Below are 16,905 nucleotides of genomic sequence, written 5' to 3'. Positions count from 1 at the left end.
TTGTTTCTCCTGGTGTAGACTTTGATAGTAAATAAGTATTTTAAGTTTCAAGTCTATAGCTTTGATAGTAACAGAGATATTTGACTTTATCAAAAACTTTTACCAATGGCGATGCCGACGCCGACACTGGGGCGGGTGCAATAGCTCTACTTTTTCTTTGAAAAGTGGAGCTAATTAGGGATTGACCAAGTACATCATTTAATAGTGAAGGTTCAACATCTTCTATGTAAATATAGTATGTAGCTGAAGAGATGCTTTAATCATTCAAAAAATACTCTAATAATTGCCCTTCATATACACAAGCTACTGTAAATCGCTTTATATGCGCTTGATCTTTATTTCGCGAATTCCAGCACCCTGAATTATTTTGCGGATTTATTAAATTCACGAAGGTTCTTATCTTATATCAGCGAAAGTCCAATTCAGGAAGTCATGATTACATTAATGCCCATTCTTCAGTACTGTACCGAATTTATGACGCCAAAGACTTGTTAAATACATGGTCCATAACGGTTATTTCATATTAGTAATCGGTTACTTTATTCACACAACTTAATTTATTCAATTTACAGGCTTTTTTACATTTACATTTAATAGCTGCTAAAATTTCAAAGTTCAAAGTTTGTTACAGTAATTTCATAAATAGTTGTAACGTACATGTATATAATACAATGGAGTGATAAATTGTCCGCTAATCCCTATTGTTATCTAAACAAAATGTGTAAAAAATCAGGTTTGTCAAGAAGATAAACGAGCACTCTGCTTGTCTGACACATAAAAAAATGCATCAAGGAGATGCTCTCCAACCTTTAGACCTTGGCGTAAATTCTGTCTTTTGAGGATTTTTATTATACTTATTCTTAATATATTGACATAATTTGTAGTTCATTCAATAAACATCGTGTACAGGCGGCTAGTATTCATTGCTGACCGTATTTTGGACATTTTTTTTTGGATTTGTCTGTATGTTATGGAAGGAAACTTACGCGGATTTATGAATTCGCGATGCACCCGATTCGCGGAAAAGAGCGAAAATTAAAACACCGCGAATAATACCGGATTTACAACTTATATGTTAACAAATGCAACCAATAATTACAGAAAGTGAAAGTAATAAATGTGACATTTTCAAGCAAAAAGATGTAATCCACGCAATAATTCATTCGTTGGGACCTGAGGTATTGCTTCCTGAGTTCCAGCTATCCATATTCAGCAGTTATGATGTAAAACAATATGTATTATACCAAAATTGTCCCGAGACTGGACAATAAGTCTGAGAGAAGGGAGGTAATCCAGCAATCTGAGTTTGATCAAAAGAAGCCTGACTGTATATACATTACTGCTGCTACCTTTGATTTCACTGATCCCTGATTGAACTCCTCAAATGTTGCCAGCTTCTGGTGACTGTCATTTACATTAGTTACGATCTTGGACTCTTTGATGTCATCTAGGCTACATGCATACAATGTCTTATCCTGAAAAAGCCATATGATCCAACTTTATGCTGTAACTTGAGGCAACTGTTCAAGTATCAGCTATTAGAACTGTTCTTTTTGATGATATTTAAGAGCTTGTGAAGTCACACAAATGGCAACTGTTCAGGTTTTCTCTAAAGGGCAACTACAACCAAAATAGCAACTACATACTGAAACTAAATTTCTCTGCATTTTGAAACTATAAAGAAACTTCAGCCTACATAACTGGCCGTACCTTGAAGTGACTCTGGAGGTAGCGGGTAAACACTGTCAGGAATGCTACAGTCTCTTTTGTGTCCTTTGTTCTCTTCACTTGAAAACCGTCAATAACCTGAAACAGAAAAACTTACTTGTACTGTCATGTGGTCTATAAGAAGATGAATAAAAACTTTTAAATGAAATATTCAGAAATTTTAGAAAAAAGAAAAAAATTGTTAACTTGTACTTTGTGAATATTTATCACCAATATACATATATTTGTTTTCATGAAATTATCCCTGTACAGTATAATTTTATGTTTTTAAAGGCCAAAAGGTGTAATAAACAAACATATATTTACTGAACATGTTGACAAAAGGCAAACTCTATTATCGATCTTAAGTGCAGAATATCACATATCTTCATAACTTTCTGGACAATTCAACTGCAGTAGTGTGATTTGCTGCACACTGCACATTGTCTCATTGCCACCTATCTATATTCAATATTTCAAGTCAGTTTCTCAATTAGTTGTCCTCTAGACATGAAATACATCTGACATATTTGAACTCTTAGATCACTCAGTGGCCTTAACCTTTGGCCTACCATCCTGATTCATTATCCCATTGCCACCTACCTATATGTCAAGTCTGAAGTCAATACCTTAAATGTTTTTTTTATGCTATGCTCTGGAATAAAGTATGACAGAAAGATTTGACCTTTCAGCTCAATTTGTGCCATTACCATTGACCTATGCAACCAGTCGTACACTCTGCATATCGTCTCACGGCCACCTACCTTTACACCAAGTTTGAAGTCAATACACTGAATGGTTATAAAGTTATGTTCCGGACATGAAATAAGGCAGGCAGGCATCTCATTACATACATAAAACTTGTGTGAAAATGTTTTCATCAGTTTTGGCTAGTACTTTTTCAAGCCCAGTTGAACTCTGGTATTGTTACCTGTGTATTTGTTATAGCCTGTTTAATCGTTGACTCTGGTAAGCTAAAATGTTGTATAGAACCGTAGTCTTCTACCAGGTACATCATGTGATGTAAACCACATTTTTTTAACCGGAACTGAAAAATAATAGTGAAAATTTCTTTCTCCAATTATCATAAAATGTATAAATAAAGGCATGATTGAATTTAAAACATCTGTTAAAACTTAAAATGTTAAGATTGTATAGGAGACAAAGGCATACCTTTTGTTCCTTAAATCTTCCATCAATACAACTACCAACCAAGTCATCCATTCTTTTTCTCTCTATAATGTAGTTTAATACTAATTCTCGACCTGGTGGTCTTGTCAACTGACCTACAAAGAAGAAAGAACAGCTTGTTTTCGTTAGGTTTAATGTTACAATGACACAATTACATGTCAAATAGCGACTTTCCATTGACAGACAGAAGTAGAAGACCCCAGACGAACCTCGAGGTATTATTTCATCTCAGCTGGGCAACTGGGTAGAACCACCAACCTTCCATAAGCAATATGGATGGCTTCCTCACATGTAAGAATTCTACAACAATACTTTTTGCTGGTTCATGAAAAGGGAAATGTATAAAACTGTAACCAAATATCTAGACATTGATGGAACATGTGTAGATCAGTTAAGGAAAAATGATGATCCTTTTTTTAGAATGTACCTACACTGATATGGTATGAATTTCAAAACAACAACAATACACTTCCCATTTTACACATGGAAGTGGAAGTCTTGGTAAGTAAATAAGTAATAAAGAATGATCAAGGCACACTGGTAAAATACAAATAGGAAAGAGATCCTACTTTATATTTGTTTGTTTTGTTGTGTTTAATGACGCACTGACACAATTATAGGTCATATGATGACTCTAGCTTTGATGGTGGAGGAAGACCCCAGGTACCCCACTGTGCATTATTTCATCACAGGTGGGCACCTGGGTTGAACCACCAACCTTCCGTAAACCAGCTGGATGGCTTCCTCACATGAAGAATTCAATGCCCTGAGTGAGGGATAAGTGATTTGAAGTCAGCAACCTTAACCAGTCAGCCACAGAGGCTCTTGAGATCCTACTTAATGTATACTTTAAGATTACCATTTACTTACTTTTATGTTTTTCTTGATTTTTAGAATTTTTTAAAAGACTTTACAATGATCAAAGACCTTTGTAACATGATTAATATTTTCTTTAACCAATATCAGTCAGTTTTCACAACAAAATTTCATTTATTTTTATCTGTTACCTTGGACTGGTCTACTTTTCTCCTTAGCAATCCACAATAAATCCCCCACATGCAGCTTTCTGAGGTCACAGTCTATTCCATTCTTTATCAAATCAGGAAGTAACGTTTTACTACTGCCCTTATTCCTTCAAAAGGCAAAAAGAAGTTCTTTATATAAGATACTACAATTCTGTTAAATCATAAACAACTGTGCAGGGTTTCAGAAATCTGCAAATTTATTGGTAGCCCATTGGGCTACCAAAATTTTTGTCTGGTAGCCCAAACATTACGTTTATTTGGCAATGATCGTTTCGGTTTATTTACAAAGTACTTCTATACTACAGCGGATGGAATGATTAAGTTATTAGAGGTTTTGTAATTTTCGCCATAAGCACATTGTTATAAATTTTGTTCTCTTAAATAGCAATTATCATTACTCCTTTTTCTCCCTTTTCTCATTTTAAAAGATAAAACAACATGTATTTAAACTGAGAAATATTCTCCTGATAATTATTGCAACATGGCAATATAAAAGAAATGTAAATCAATTTTTATAATCTTGCAAATTCCTTAGAGCTGTATGAATTGTAATTTATCTCAAAATTATTTAAAGTTGACATATTAATAATTCTGATGATTCTAAACATCTTATAATGTCTAGTTTAATAAACAGACTAGAACTGCGTATATAACGTCTCTCAGTTTCTTGGCACTGTATTCACTTATCCGAATTTATGTTTGTCCAAAATTCTGTATGCTTTCTGATATTTTGCTAAATCATGGTCGACTTTTTTTTACATGTTAGGCAAGTACAGTATTTAAAATGAAAAGCATAATCAATGTAAGCACTAAACTGCCTCAAAATTAAATATCTGTTCTTTCTGATCGCTCGATAAATATTGATGTCAGCGAAACTGAAAGTACACTTTGGCAGATGGCGCTAAAATGATGTAATTTTAAGACTGGTTTGCATATTGTTTTGAACAATACTGATCAGCAACTCTGATGTTATTGGATCAGTCTAAAATCTCTCGTGCACGTGTTTTTGTAAACATTTGCCTGCGGGTGCGATTAAACGGTTAATTGTTTGCCGATTGTGACAGTAGGTGGTAAGATAATTAAAGCCTCGGGCGTGTATCTCTCGAAATACAAGGGGATTATAGACAACTATCAAAATTATATTTGAAGACTAAATTATTGATTTCCGGGCTACACTATACGGAGTTTCAAGGTAGCCCGGCAGGCATGCTCTGAAAAAATTTAGTAGCCCGAAAGAAAACCCTGAACTGTGCTTAATTAGCAATATTATCCAGTATTCTAATATTACAAAAGAGGAAACCAGAGAAAAAGTTATACTTTTTAACTTATATATCCATTTACTTTCTTTTTAAGCAAAACTCATCTCAGTTTCATGCAGGGTTTTTTCTAGTTAATTTTGGAACATAGCCTATACCCCCAAAATTGGGAATTTTGACGTGTAAATGTTCCAAATTTGGAAATAATTAGTCCCACAGGATATAGAAAAGATGTGTTAAAAGCATTTTCTCATACTGTAACATTTGTTTCACATTGTACAACCTTTTTAACATACTTAACATACTTCTATTACAAAATTGTCCATAATTTGGTCAGTGTTTGTGCAATTTCGATGAATTTTTTTTCAGGATGTAGATTGGGAATTTTTGCACTCATTTTGGGAAAAAAACATACTTTTTGGCATTGGGAATATAGCCCAATAACGGCTATAAAAACAGCCGAAAAAAAACCCTGTCATGTATTCTAAATTCACTAAATTCTATTATGTGATCACAAATAAAACTTTACAAAATAAGAATTTATCTTCAAACATACTCACGCTCCATAAAACTCTGCATTATCAATGCATAGCACTATTTCAAATTCTCCTGGACGCAGTACGAAATCTGGTACAGGCAGGGTTTGTGTGGAGGATCCAGAGCTCACTGAACTGACACTCTTTATCGAACCCTGAGAACTACTCAAATTTGAAACTGTACACTGAGAAACACTGTCTTGTGAATCTAGCAATAATGACTTTGGTATATCTTGCTTAGAGCTCAGTCTTTCAAACAAACTTTGACTGTCACTTCTGTCCGAGACAGAACTTGATTTTGGCACAATAGAGTTTAAGTCAGTATCTTTACTCTGTTTATGTTTAGAAGTTTTCTTTGGCACTTGAATGGAAGGTAAGTAGTCTCTAGAACTTTCTTCAGAGTCAATGACTACAATATTGTCAATGTTTTTACTGGCACCATCATCTTTGTTTGGTTTAGATTCCAGGGACAATTTTATCAAGGGAAGTAACTGTGGAGTTTCTTTTGCCTTCAGTACAGCAGTTGTCTTCCTTGGTTTTTCAATTTTTCTTTTCCCAGTATTCATATTCAGATTTACATCTTCATGTTCAGTGTTATGTACTGTCAAAAATAAAAACATATTTCAATCAAAGAAACATAACTAAAGAAACTTTTACAAATTATGCTGTTACGCAATGTTCAGGAAATAAACAGTACTATGTCACTATGGGACATCAAAATATACATCTCTGATATATTTATGTTATTTTAATAAAAGCTTTTGAAAATCTGAGAGGCAAACAGGTAACACACTTTTTCCTTCAAGCAGATAAAACTTTTGCAACAAGTTATCATTCAGTTAAGCATTACAATGAAGTAAGAAGAAATAAAAAAAAACAAACAACTATATGACTCCTTATGTAAATCCGTGGTCCATAGTCTGTGTATAGTTCAACACCATTCAGTAAATGTTTCCAACACACAAATGTCTGATTTTTCAATAGCAGACTATGAGACAATGTAAACAACTTTAGATAATTTTAAAATAGCAGAATAAATAAGACAGTGTAAATGAATTCAGAGATGGTTGAATTACCTGCGTTGTGTGTTCTTCCTTGAACAATATGAGTATTCACATTTCCAAAAGGTGCGTTAGCTATATCATCTGTATTTTCATTTCCTAAATACACATACACGAAGTTGTCTCCTAGAGGCCTGAAATAATTTACTTAAGTTAGTATTTAAACGGAAAGAATATATGTACAAGGATAAGAGCAAAGTTGAAATTTGTCAGTGTGAAGTGAAAATAAAAATGTTTATACTTTCTGAAAACTCGTTTTTTTTTTTATTTTCATACTTACATTGTATTCATATAAAAGATTTTTCAACAAATCGATAATTCTCCATTTACTTAAAAAACTTGCTAAAATTATCAAACTAAATACTGTTAAATCTTCTATATCATTACATAAAGAAAAGCTCACTCCTTGTGTGGTCCATGTACAGCAAAATCCCCTTGAACTGAATACAATATTTTTAAGACTTCCATATGACTTCAGTTATGGAATGTATGACAACCATTGCAAAGGTCACAGCTATTTTATTGCAATATAGTTTCTAAGCAGATAAGGCAAGTTCTGTCCATGGATGAATATTATGGTGTGCCAAACTTAGAATTTAAGACTTAATTCCAACTTCCAATGGTGGAAGATTATACAAAGAACATCTCAAAACATGGTTTCATACTCAAATGGCAACCTTGGTAGAACCGATGACTACCGGTATCTGCAAGCCAGATCAATGACTTCCACACATAAAAGAACTCAATCCTAAGCTCCAAGTATGGCCTGAACCAAAAATGATGACCAATTTACGTGAGCAAATGTCCTTCCAACCCAGGTAAGGTAATAATATCTATTTCATTTTATTTTACATGCTTTTCAATGTTGAGCTTACAATGATATTTTAAAGATAAATATAAAATTTACCTGGTGGTGTCCAGCTTGTATTTCACTCCTGACTTTAACAACTCTGTATAGTTACATTTGACTAGAAAACCTACACCAATCTCATCTGAAAACAGGATTTATATAAGAAAGTTTTTGTTTCCTGTCCTATACAATCAAAAGTTCAAATTTTTAAAAGTCTAATCTACTAGTATCATGCAGAGCCATCATATCCTATTTCAAAGCACTCCGTTACACAGATTGAAACAATATCACATTCATTAAAAATTTGAGCATTACTACCTGTATGTTGTCTTAGGAGGCCCTGTTCCAATCCTTAACCCTTACCTCTATAATGAACTTGGCCATCTTTCAATTTGGACAGTGCCATTAACTGTTAAAAGGGTTGCTTACCAAAAAGATACTTACTGAATGGCATACAGTGCAGACCATGATCAGACTGCACGGATGTGCATGCTGATCTTGGTCTGCACTGGTTGCAAAGGCATAATCATTTGCTGCCAGCAGGCTAAGGGTTAATGAGGGGTTCAAACCTTACACAATATTTTGTTTACATACACTGCTATATGTACAGTGGACACATTTCCGGACAAAGATTTCAAACATATCGTATAGATTATATAATCAGTACTTACCATCTATAGAAACAACAGCTTTATCTTTGACTAGAACCTCTGTCCCTTCTTCTGTTACATACCAATACTTCAAACTGATAACATAATTAATGATTATAACAGGCAAATCAGTATCAAAATTACATAAACTACTTAAACTGATCAACGGAATGTTTCTGATGTACCCCCATACAAAAGATACCACTGCAAAAAAGAGACAACTACACCTACTCAAAAGTGTGTTTCTTATAGATTTAACTTCACTTTTCAAGAAATTCTACTAAATGTGATCCCTCATATAGAACTTAAAAGAAGAAATTTAAAACATTGTACATAAAAAAGTGTCCCCAGACGTATGCTTCAAATCAGGTTCTCAAAGTAATGTTTTACTTCACCACTAAGCTGTAAGACTAATGAAGTAAATTTCCCTTAATCTTATAAATAAGATATTGAACTAGGACTGAACCCTCCATACCGAGAACTTGCTTGTATTGGAGCATTTTCTGGCACATTATTGTACTCTATCCTGTCATAATCCTGTGGCATGTTGGGTAATCTGGGAGCTGTATCAGGTACAGGGTCATGTATCCTGAAAGGAATACCTGTATCAACTGCAGTGCCGGTACCTTCCTGTACAGCCTCCAACTTGTGTGCCAGCTCACATCCAGCATCAGTTATACTATACCTAAAATAGTAATAAAAACCTGGAATATTATTTACATAAATCAACTGAGAGTTTGATCTCTCTTTTCTGTAACAAGGTTTTTCCTTGACTTCTAATTACTACAGGCCAGCAGAATTTGTATTATATCTCATTCTAACAATTACCAAGGGTGGTAACAAGAATCTTTAAAATTTTCAAAATGTCTTCATTATTCTTGAATTTGTTGTTAAAAGATTACTTGAAATGGGTATTTTTAATTGTAAATCAGCTATTTCTTACATCAAAAGTTTTACAATTTCAATTTCGGTTTTATTTGATTTGTTGATAGATTATTTTAAAACTTCCAGGATACCCCAGTAAGTATTAAAGAAACATGTCCCTTTAATCAATGCTCCTTTTCGAAACAAAAATACAAAAACATTTCAGACAAAAATGTTATCAAAGATATCTTAAAAATTTCTACACTACACTACAGGTTGAGACCATTAAGCTTTAAGACAATGTTTAACTTATACCTGGATCTTGAAAAATTACACTAAAAATTCAAGACAAATTTTTCTTGTCAAACTGAAAGCATCCTGTCTACATGGTACCTACAGATTACATAAATTGATATAGGTATAAATCGAATAGCCATCCTGGTAAGAATTTATGCATACGCAAAGTGAAATATTAAGAAAACCAAATGAACCGTGCCATGAGAAAACCAACATAGTGGGTTTGCGACCAGCATGGATCCAGACCAGCCTGCGCATCCGCACAGTCTGGTCAGGATCCATGCTGTTCACTTTCAAAGCCTAATGGAATTAGAGAAACTAAAAGCGAACAGCATGGATCCTGACCAGACTGCGCGGATGCGCAGGCTGGTCTGGATCCATGCTGGTCGCAAACCCACTATGTTGGTTTTCTCATGACATGGCTCAAATGAACATTACCTTGCAGGGCTACTTTCTTTAATAATCAAGCCTTTCTTTATCAAAGTTCCCATAGAGGACCAGGCAGTATAGCGACATCCTGGGTCTGCCTGCAAGGTAGATAAATCAGTAGTAATCATGTAAGGGTCTGTTGTATACAACATTTGACAATTATGATTGTAGTCAACAATTGAGGATACAGTGTAACTTCCGAAAACCGGAAACCTTTGAAAACCGCACGAAACTCAAGGTCCCGTTTTTTTCTGTTCTTATTTCTATATATTTTTAACCTCTGAAAACCGGAACTTCTGAATTCTGAAAACAGGACGATTTTTGAAAGACCGTTTATATTTTAACACTAAAATTGACTTCCAAAAACCGAACAGCAATATATATTTGCCAGATTAAAAGTATCACCTATTAATCCAAAAACGCCCATGGCAAGTTGTCAACATGCTTTTTTATTTATCTTTTAGCAGCAGCTGTTTGTTTTGACATGATTTGTAATCACAATGATCATTTGATGCAAAAGTAAGAAAGTAATCAGCGATTACTTTCATTTGTATTCTATTTATGAAAACGTGATGAATTAAATATCTTACATGTGAAAAACTTTCTGAGGTTTGAATGAAAGAAAGACCGGTGTTTTAATTGATTTAGTTACATCGATTAAATTAAACTTTTATATACATTATCAACATTAATTAAGTATTGACGAACTCAGGACTCAAAGAGATGGTAAAATTAAGTGGAAAATATTTGAGTAAATGCTATTATTATAGATATGTAGTTTTTTATATTTGTATTTATTATCCTTAATGTTTGTAATTGAATAATTAATCAATCAATTAATTAATTACTATATATTAACTTATAAAGGATAATAATCTCCTTCATCCTACATATAAGAAAATATAACTCTTGTGCACCACGTCCACTTTGCCTACAAATTTTCAAACTTCTGAATTCCGGACACTTCCAAATACCAAACTTTTGGGCTGGTCCGGAGGTCGTTCGGTTTTCGGAAGTTACACTGTACAACATTTGACAATTATGATTGTAGTCAACAATTGAGGATACAACATTTGACAATTATGATTGTATCAACAATTAAACCATTTTAATCCTTATTTTATGACAAATGAAATGTTCTCTTTACAAAAATGATACAATATAAGGCTGACTGCATCTTTAACAATTTTTTATTCCAAGATAATGACTTGTTTCAATTCTTGTTTTTTCTGTACATGTACATGTATAACCATCTAAAATGTTTTACTGGAGAAAAGTGTTTTATTGATTTGTTGTGCTATAGACTTCAATTCTGTAGTTCTGCATATCTGATTCATCTATTCATAGAATAAGGTGTTATTATTTATATAATAACAGCAATAATAAATGTAGATTGCATGCAATAGAAAGATTATCACGTTTGTTTCAAGAGACATTCACTAAATATAATGTGGAACAAGAGCACCGCCTTGCGGGTGCTGACGCTCATCTGATTTTTTTTGTATAATAGAAATATTGTCCTACACATGATTTTCTAAGTCTAAAAAGGGCCATCACTCTTGCAAAAAGCAGGATAGAGTTATGTTTCTTGATGTACAGTGTCCACTTATGATGGTGAAAAACTGTTGCAACTTTTAAAGCAATAGCTTTGATAGTTTATGAGAAAAGTTGACTTAAACATAATATTCAACCAAGAAAATGATTTTTCTAAGTCCAAAAGGGGCAATAATTATTGCAAAAAGCAAGATGGAGTTATGTTGCTTGCTGTACAGGGTCAGCTTATGATGGTGAACAAGAGTTGCAAGTTTTAAAGCAATAGCTTTGATAGTTTAAGAGAAAAAGTTGACCTAAACATAAAACTTAATCAAGAAATCTGATATTTTCTAAGTCCAAAAGGGGCCATAAATCTTGCAAAAAGCAGGATGGAGTTATGTTTCTTGCTGTACAGGGTCAGCTTATGATGGTGAACAAGTGTTGCAAGTTTTAAAGGAATAGCTTTGATAGTTTAGGATAAAAGCTGACCTAAACATAAAACTTAACCAAGAAAACTGATTTTCTAAGTCCAAAAGGGGCAATAATTCTTGCAAAAAGCAAGATAGAGTTATGTTTCTTGATGTACAGGGTCTGCTTATGATGGTGAACAAGTATTCCAAGTTTCAAAGCAAAAGCTTTGATAGTTAAGGAGAAAAGTTGACCTAAACATAAAACTTAACCAAGAAATCTGATATTTTCTAAGTACAAAAGGGGCCATAAATCTTGCAAAAAGCAAGATGGAGTTATGTTTCTTGCTATACAGGGTCAGCTTATGATGGTGAACAAGTATTCCAAGTTTCAAAGCAATAGCTTTGATAGTTTAGGAGAAAAGCTGACCTAAACATAAAACTTAACCAGGCAACGCCGACGCCGACGCCGACGCCGACAACCGCTCAAGTGATGACAATAACTCATCATTTTTTTTCAAAAAATCACATGAGCTAATAATATGGCACTCCTAAAGTCATGCAATATCTCCACTGCAGAACTATCACATAATTCTCAATACAAATCTAATAAAATAAATACAATAACATTTCAGCACAGTTACATTATAAAATTTAAGGAATTATCATCATAGTTATATCACCATAGTAAATGTGTCAGCATCATTAACAACCTATAAGAATCATTATAGATGTATTACCATTTCGTAAAGGACTTATCAGCACAGTTACTGTAATACATAACCACAGTAAAGGACTTAAAATTAGTAAAGTTACATAAACAGAGCAAAGAACTTATCAGCATAGTTACATTACCAGAGTAAAGAACTTATCAGTATAGTTACATTACCAGAGTAAAGGACTTATCAGCACAGATACATTACCAGAGTAAAGAACTTATCAGCATAGTTACATTACCAGAGTAAAGGACTTATCAGCACAGATATATTACCAGAGTAAAGAACTTATCAGCACAGATACATTACCAGAGTAAAAGACTTATCAGCACAGATACATTACCAGAGTAAAGACCTTATCAGCACAGATACATTACCAGAGTAAAGAACTTATCTGCAGAGTTACATTACCAGAGTAAAGGACTTATCAGCACAGATACATTACCAGAGTAAAGAACTTATCAGCACAGATACATAACCAGAGTAAAGGACTTATCAGCACAGATACATTACCAGAGTAAAGAACTTATCAGCACAGATACATTACCAGAGTAAAAAAACTTATCAGCACAGTTACAATACCAAAGTAAAGGACTTATCAGCACAGATACATTACCAGAGAAAAGAACTTATCAGCATAGTTACATTACCAGAGTAAAGGACTTATCAGCATAGTTACATTACCAGAGTAAAGGACTTATCAGCACAGATACATTACCAGAGTAAAGGACTTATCAGCTTAGTTACATTACCAGAGTAAAGGACTTATCAGCACTGATACATTACCAGAGTAAAGAACTTATCAGCATAGTTACATTACCAGAGTAAAGAACTTATCAGCACAGATACATTACCAGAGTAAAGAACTTATCAGCACAGATACATTACCAGAGTAAAGAACTTATCAGCAGAGATACATTACCAGAGTAAAGAACTTATCAGCAGAGATACTTACCAGAGTAAACTTATCAGTATAGTTACATTACCAGAGTAAAGAACTTATCAGCACAGATACATTACCAGAGTAAAGAACTTATCAGCACAGTTACATTACCAGAGTAAAGGACTTATCAGCATAGTTACATTACCAGAGTAAAGAACTTATCAGCACAGATACATTACCAGAGTAAAGAACTTATCAGCAGAGTTTCATTACCAGAGTAAAGGACTTATCAGCATAGTCACATTACCAGAGTAAAGAACTTATCAGCACAGATACATTACCAGAGTAAAGAACTTATCAGCATAGTTACATTACCAGAGTAAAGGACTTATCAGCATAGTTACATTACCAGAGTAAAGAACTTATCAGCACAGATACATTACCAGAGTAAAGAACTTATCAGCATAGTTTCATTACCAGAGCAAAGGACTTATCAGCACAAATACATTACCAGAGCAAAGAACTTGTTAGCATAGATGCATTACCAGAGTAAAGAACTTATAGTTACATTACCAGAATAAAGGACTTATCAGAATAGGTACATTACCAGAGTAAAGGACTTATCAGCACAGATATATTACCAGAGTAAAGGACTTATCAGCATAGTTACATTACCTGTGTAAAGGACTTATCAGCATAGATATATTACCAGAGTAAAGAACTTATACAGCACAGATACATTACCAGAGTAAAGAACTTATCAGCATAGTTACATTACCAGAGTAAAGGACTTATCAGCACAGATACATTACCAGAGTAAAGAACTTATCAGCACAGATACAATACCAGAGTAAAGAACCTATCAGCACAAATACATTATCAGAGTAAAGAACTTATCAGCATAGTTACATCACCAGAGTAAAGGACTTATCAGCACAGATACATTACCAGAGTAAAGAACTAATCTGCATAGTTACATTACCAGAGTAAAGAACTTATCAGCACAGATACATTACCAGAGTAAAAGACTTATCAGCATAGTTACATTACCAGAGTAAAGGACTTATCAGCACAGATACATTACCAGAGTAAAGAACTTATTAGCATAGTTACATTACCAGAGTAAAGAACTCATCAGCACAAAAACATTACCAGAGTAAAGGACTTATCAGCACAGATACATTATCAGAGTAAAGGACTTATCAGCATAGTTACATTACCAGAGTAAAGAACTTATCAGCACAAATACATTACCAGAGTAAAGAACTTATAAGCACAGATACATTACCAGAGTAAAGGACTTATCAGCATAGGTACATTACCAGTGTAAAGGATGTATCAGCATAGTTACATCACCAATAAAGGACTTATCAGCACAGATACATTACCAGAGTAAAGAACGTATCAGTATAGTTACATTACCAGAGTAAAGGACTTATCAGCATAGTTATATTACCAGAGTAAAGAACTTATCAGCTAAGATATATTACCAGAGTAAAGACCTTATCAGCACATATACACATATACATTACCAGAGAAAAGGAATTATCAGCATAGTTACATTACCACAGCTAAGAACTTGTTAGCATAGATACATTACCATAGTAAAGGACTTGTCAGCTAATGGCTGAGCTTTCCTCACAAGATCTGCTTTACTCAGGAATCCTTGAGACTCTGCTGACTAAAAAAAAACATGATAGTTATATGCACCAGTGAATGGATGACAGAAAACATAGAAAATTGATTCTGTACATGCACAAGATTATCTACAAACAAGAGCTGTCAGTGGACAGCATGCTCGACTATTCTCAGTGCTTGACAGTACAATAAAAGCTATGAGTAAAACTTTTACATTACAATAAGCATATTCTAAGTCGAAAAGGGGCCATAATTCAGTCAAAATGCTTGACAGAGTTGCCTCCTCCTTTTTACAGACTGGGGTCATGATGGTAAACAAGTATGCAAAATATGAAAGCAATATCTCAATGGACTTTGAAAATATTTGGGGTGGTATGCAAACTTTAACATTACAATAAGCATATTCTAAGTCGAAAAGAGGCCATAATTCAGTCAGAATGCTTGATAGAGTTGCCTCCTCCTTTTTACAGACTGGGGTCATGATGGTAAACAAGTATGCAAATATGAAAGCAATATCTCAATGGACTTTGAAAATATTTGGGGTGGTTCACAAACTATAACATTTGTGTGATGCTCACGCTGACGCGAGTACGATAGCTCCCCTATTCTTCGAATAGTCAAGCTAAAAATGTTTACATATGCATGTAAATAGAATTCAAGCATGTATCATTTAACAAACATAACAAGGGCCGTTTGTTTTCTTTTGCTTGATTTTGTTTGAGTTAAACTGACGCAACTGGTCAGATTGCTACTTTCCAGCTTTAAAGGTGGAAAAAAATTCCAGATGCTTCTCCAGAAATTACTTTAGCCTTGACTGTGCATTTGGGTAAGATCCTAAGAACCACCAACCTGCCATATGCTAGCTCATGATAACCCAAATCCACAGACGTGAGGTGCAAAACGATCTGAAGTCCGCCACCATTTACCTTTTTGTAAAACAAATGTGAGTCATTGATAGGCTGATGGTCCTGAGCTAAAAATTGAATACACTAGTGGTCCTAAAATATCAGTAGTACAGTAAAAGGTCGAGTTATTTTACTGAGATTTCACATTACCTGCATATCTCTGTAAAGTGTCAGCAGTAACGCATACGGTCCTGACCGAAAAGCTGGAATATATTCTCGCTCTCCACTATGACGTCCTGATCTCTGCCGCTTCTGTAAATAATAAAAACAACTATTCTCATTTCAAGCTTGAATAAATTAAGTCTATAAGTGGCCATGTTTTTTTTGACTAATCAAAATAATTTGAACACCTTTGACAAAGGGTAATCAAAGAATTGTGCAGGATCAGGTAAACAATTTCTGACAATATTTTTTAAGTGTCCACTATATACAGATATGTAAAAGTAACTGCACTCTGTTGTTTCCTTCATTATTCATTTTAAAATTTTTGACAGATGTTCACAACAATGTCAAATTAATTCAATATAGAGCCAGCATGAATATTTTTTAAGTTCTCAGCACACACACAGGGAAACTGGTGCATTGCCTGCAGACAAACTGAAATTATCATTGAACACTATGGTAGAGGGTCATCCAAAAATTGTCTTTTGAAAAAAGTTTGGCTGAAAATTTCTGACAAGAATATTTATAAAATTTCCACTATAATCTATACAAAAAAGGGAAAACTTCACCATGCCCCTAACAGCCATGTTCCTTGATGAATCTAAATAGTTAAAACAATCTTTGGTAAATTGGAGATAGTGACTCATGGAACATTTCTATGGAATTATCTTAACAAGAGGGCCATGATGGCCCTATATCGCTCACCTGTTATCATTGCACTTGACAAGAAGGTCATCAGTAAAAATATTTAAGTCCAAAGGAAGGAACAAAGGGAAGAAATTTAACCAAAAAGAA

At 33.9% G+C, this 16,905-nt stretch overlaps 1 protein-coding gene across 6 annotated transcripts in view; it reads right to left on the bottom strand.

Annotated features, from left to right (window-relative positions):
- Positions 1-16,905, bottom strand: part of LOC123525538 (crossover junction endonuclease MUS81-like) — a 38,123-nt gene that overhangs the window by 2,511 nt on the left and 18,707 nt on the right. For all 6 annotated transcript variants that reach the window (XM_053521335.1, XM_053521344.1, XM_053521328.1 and 3 more), the window contains exons 6-18: positions 16,099-16,200; positions 15,006-15,086; positions 9,876-9,964; positions 8,752-8,961; positions 8,298-8,371; positions 7,684-7,768; positions 6,792-6,910; positions 5,740-6,316; positions 3,906-4,030; positions 2,881-2,993; positions 2,639-2,755; positions 1,711-1,806; positions 1,350-1,475 (exon numbers count right to left, since the gene is read on the bottom strand). In XM_053521335.1, the coding sequence (XP_053377310.1) occupies positions 1,350-1,475; positions 1,711-1,806; positions 2,639-2,755; positions 2,881-2,993; positions 3,906-4,030; positions 5,740-6,316; positions 6,792-6,910; positions 7,684-7,768; positions 8,298-8,371; positions 8,752-8,961; positions 9,876-9,964; positions 15,006-15,086; positions 16,099-16,200 (1,914 nt within the window). The remainder of the gene's footprint in view (positions 1-1,349; positions 1,476-1,710; positions 1,807-2,638; positions 2,756-2,880; positions 2,994-3,905; positions 4,031-5,739; positions 6,317-6,791; positions 6,911-7,683; positions 7,769-8,297; positions 8,372-8,751; positions 8,962-9,875; positions 9,965-15,005; positions 15,087-16,098; positions 16,201-16,905) is intronic.

This window comes from Mercenaria mercenaria, chromosome 1 (genome assembly GCF_021730395.1).
Source record: "Mercenaria mercenaria strain notata chromosome 1, MADL_Memer_1, whole genome shotgun sequence".
NCBI classification, from domain to species: Eukaryota; Metazoa; Mollusca; class Bivalvia; order Venerida; family Veneridae; genus Mercenaria; species Mercenaria mercenaria.
Note: the sequence above shows the minus strand (reverse complement) of the source record. Positions and strands in the feature narration are given on the sequence as shown.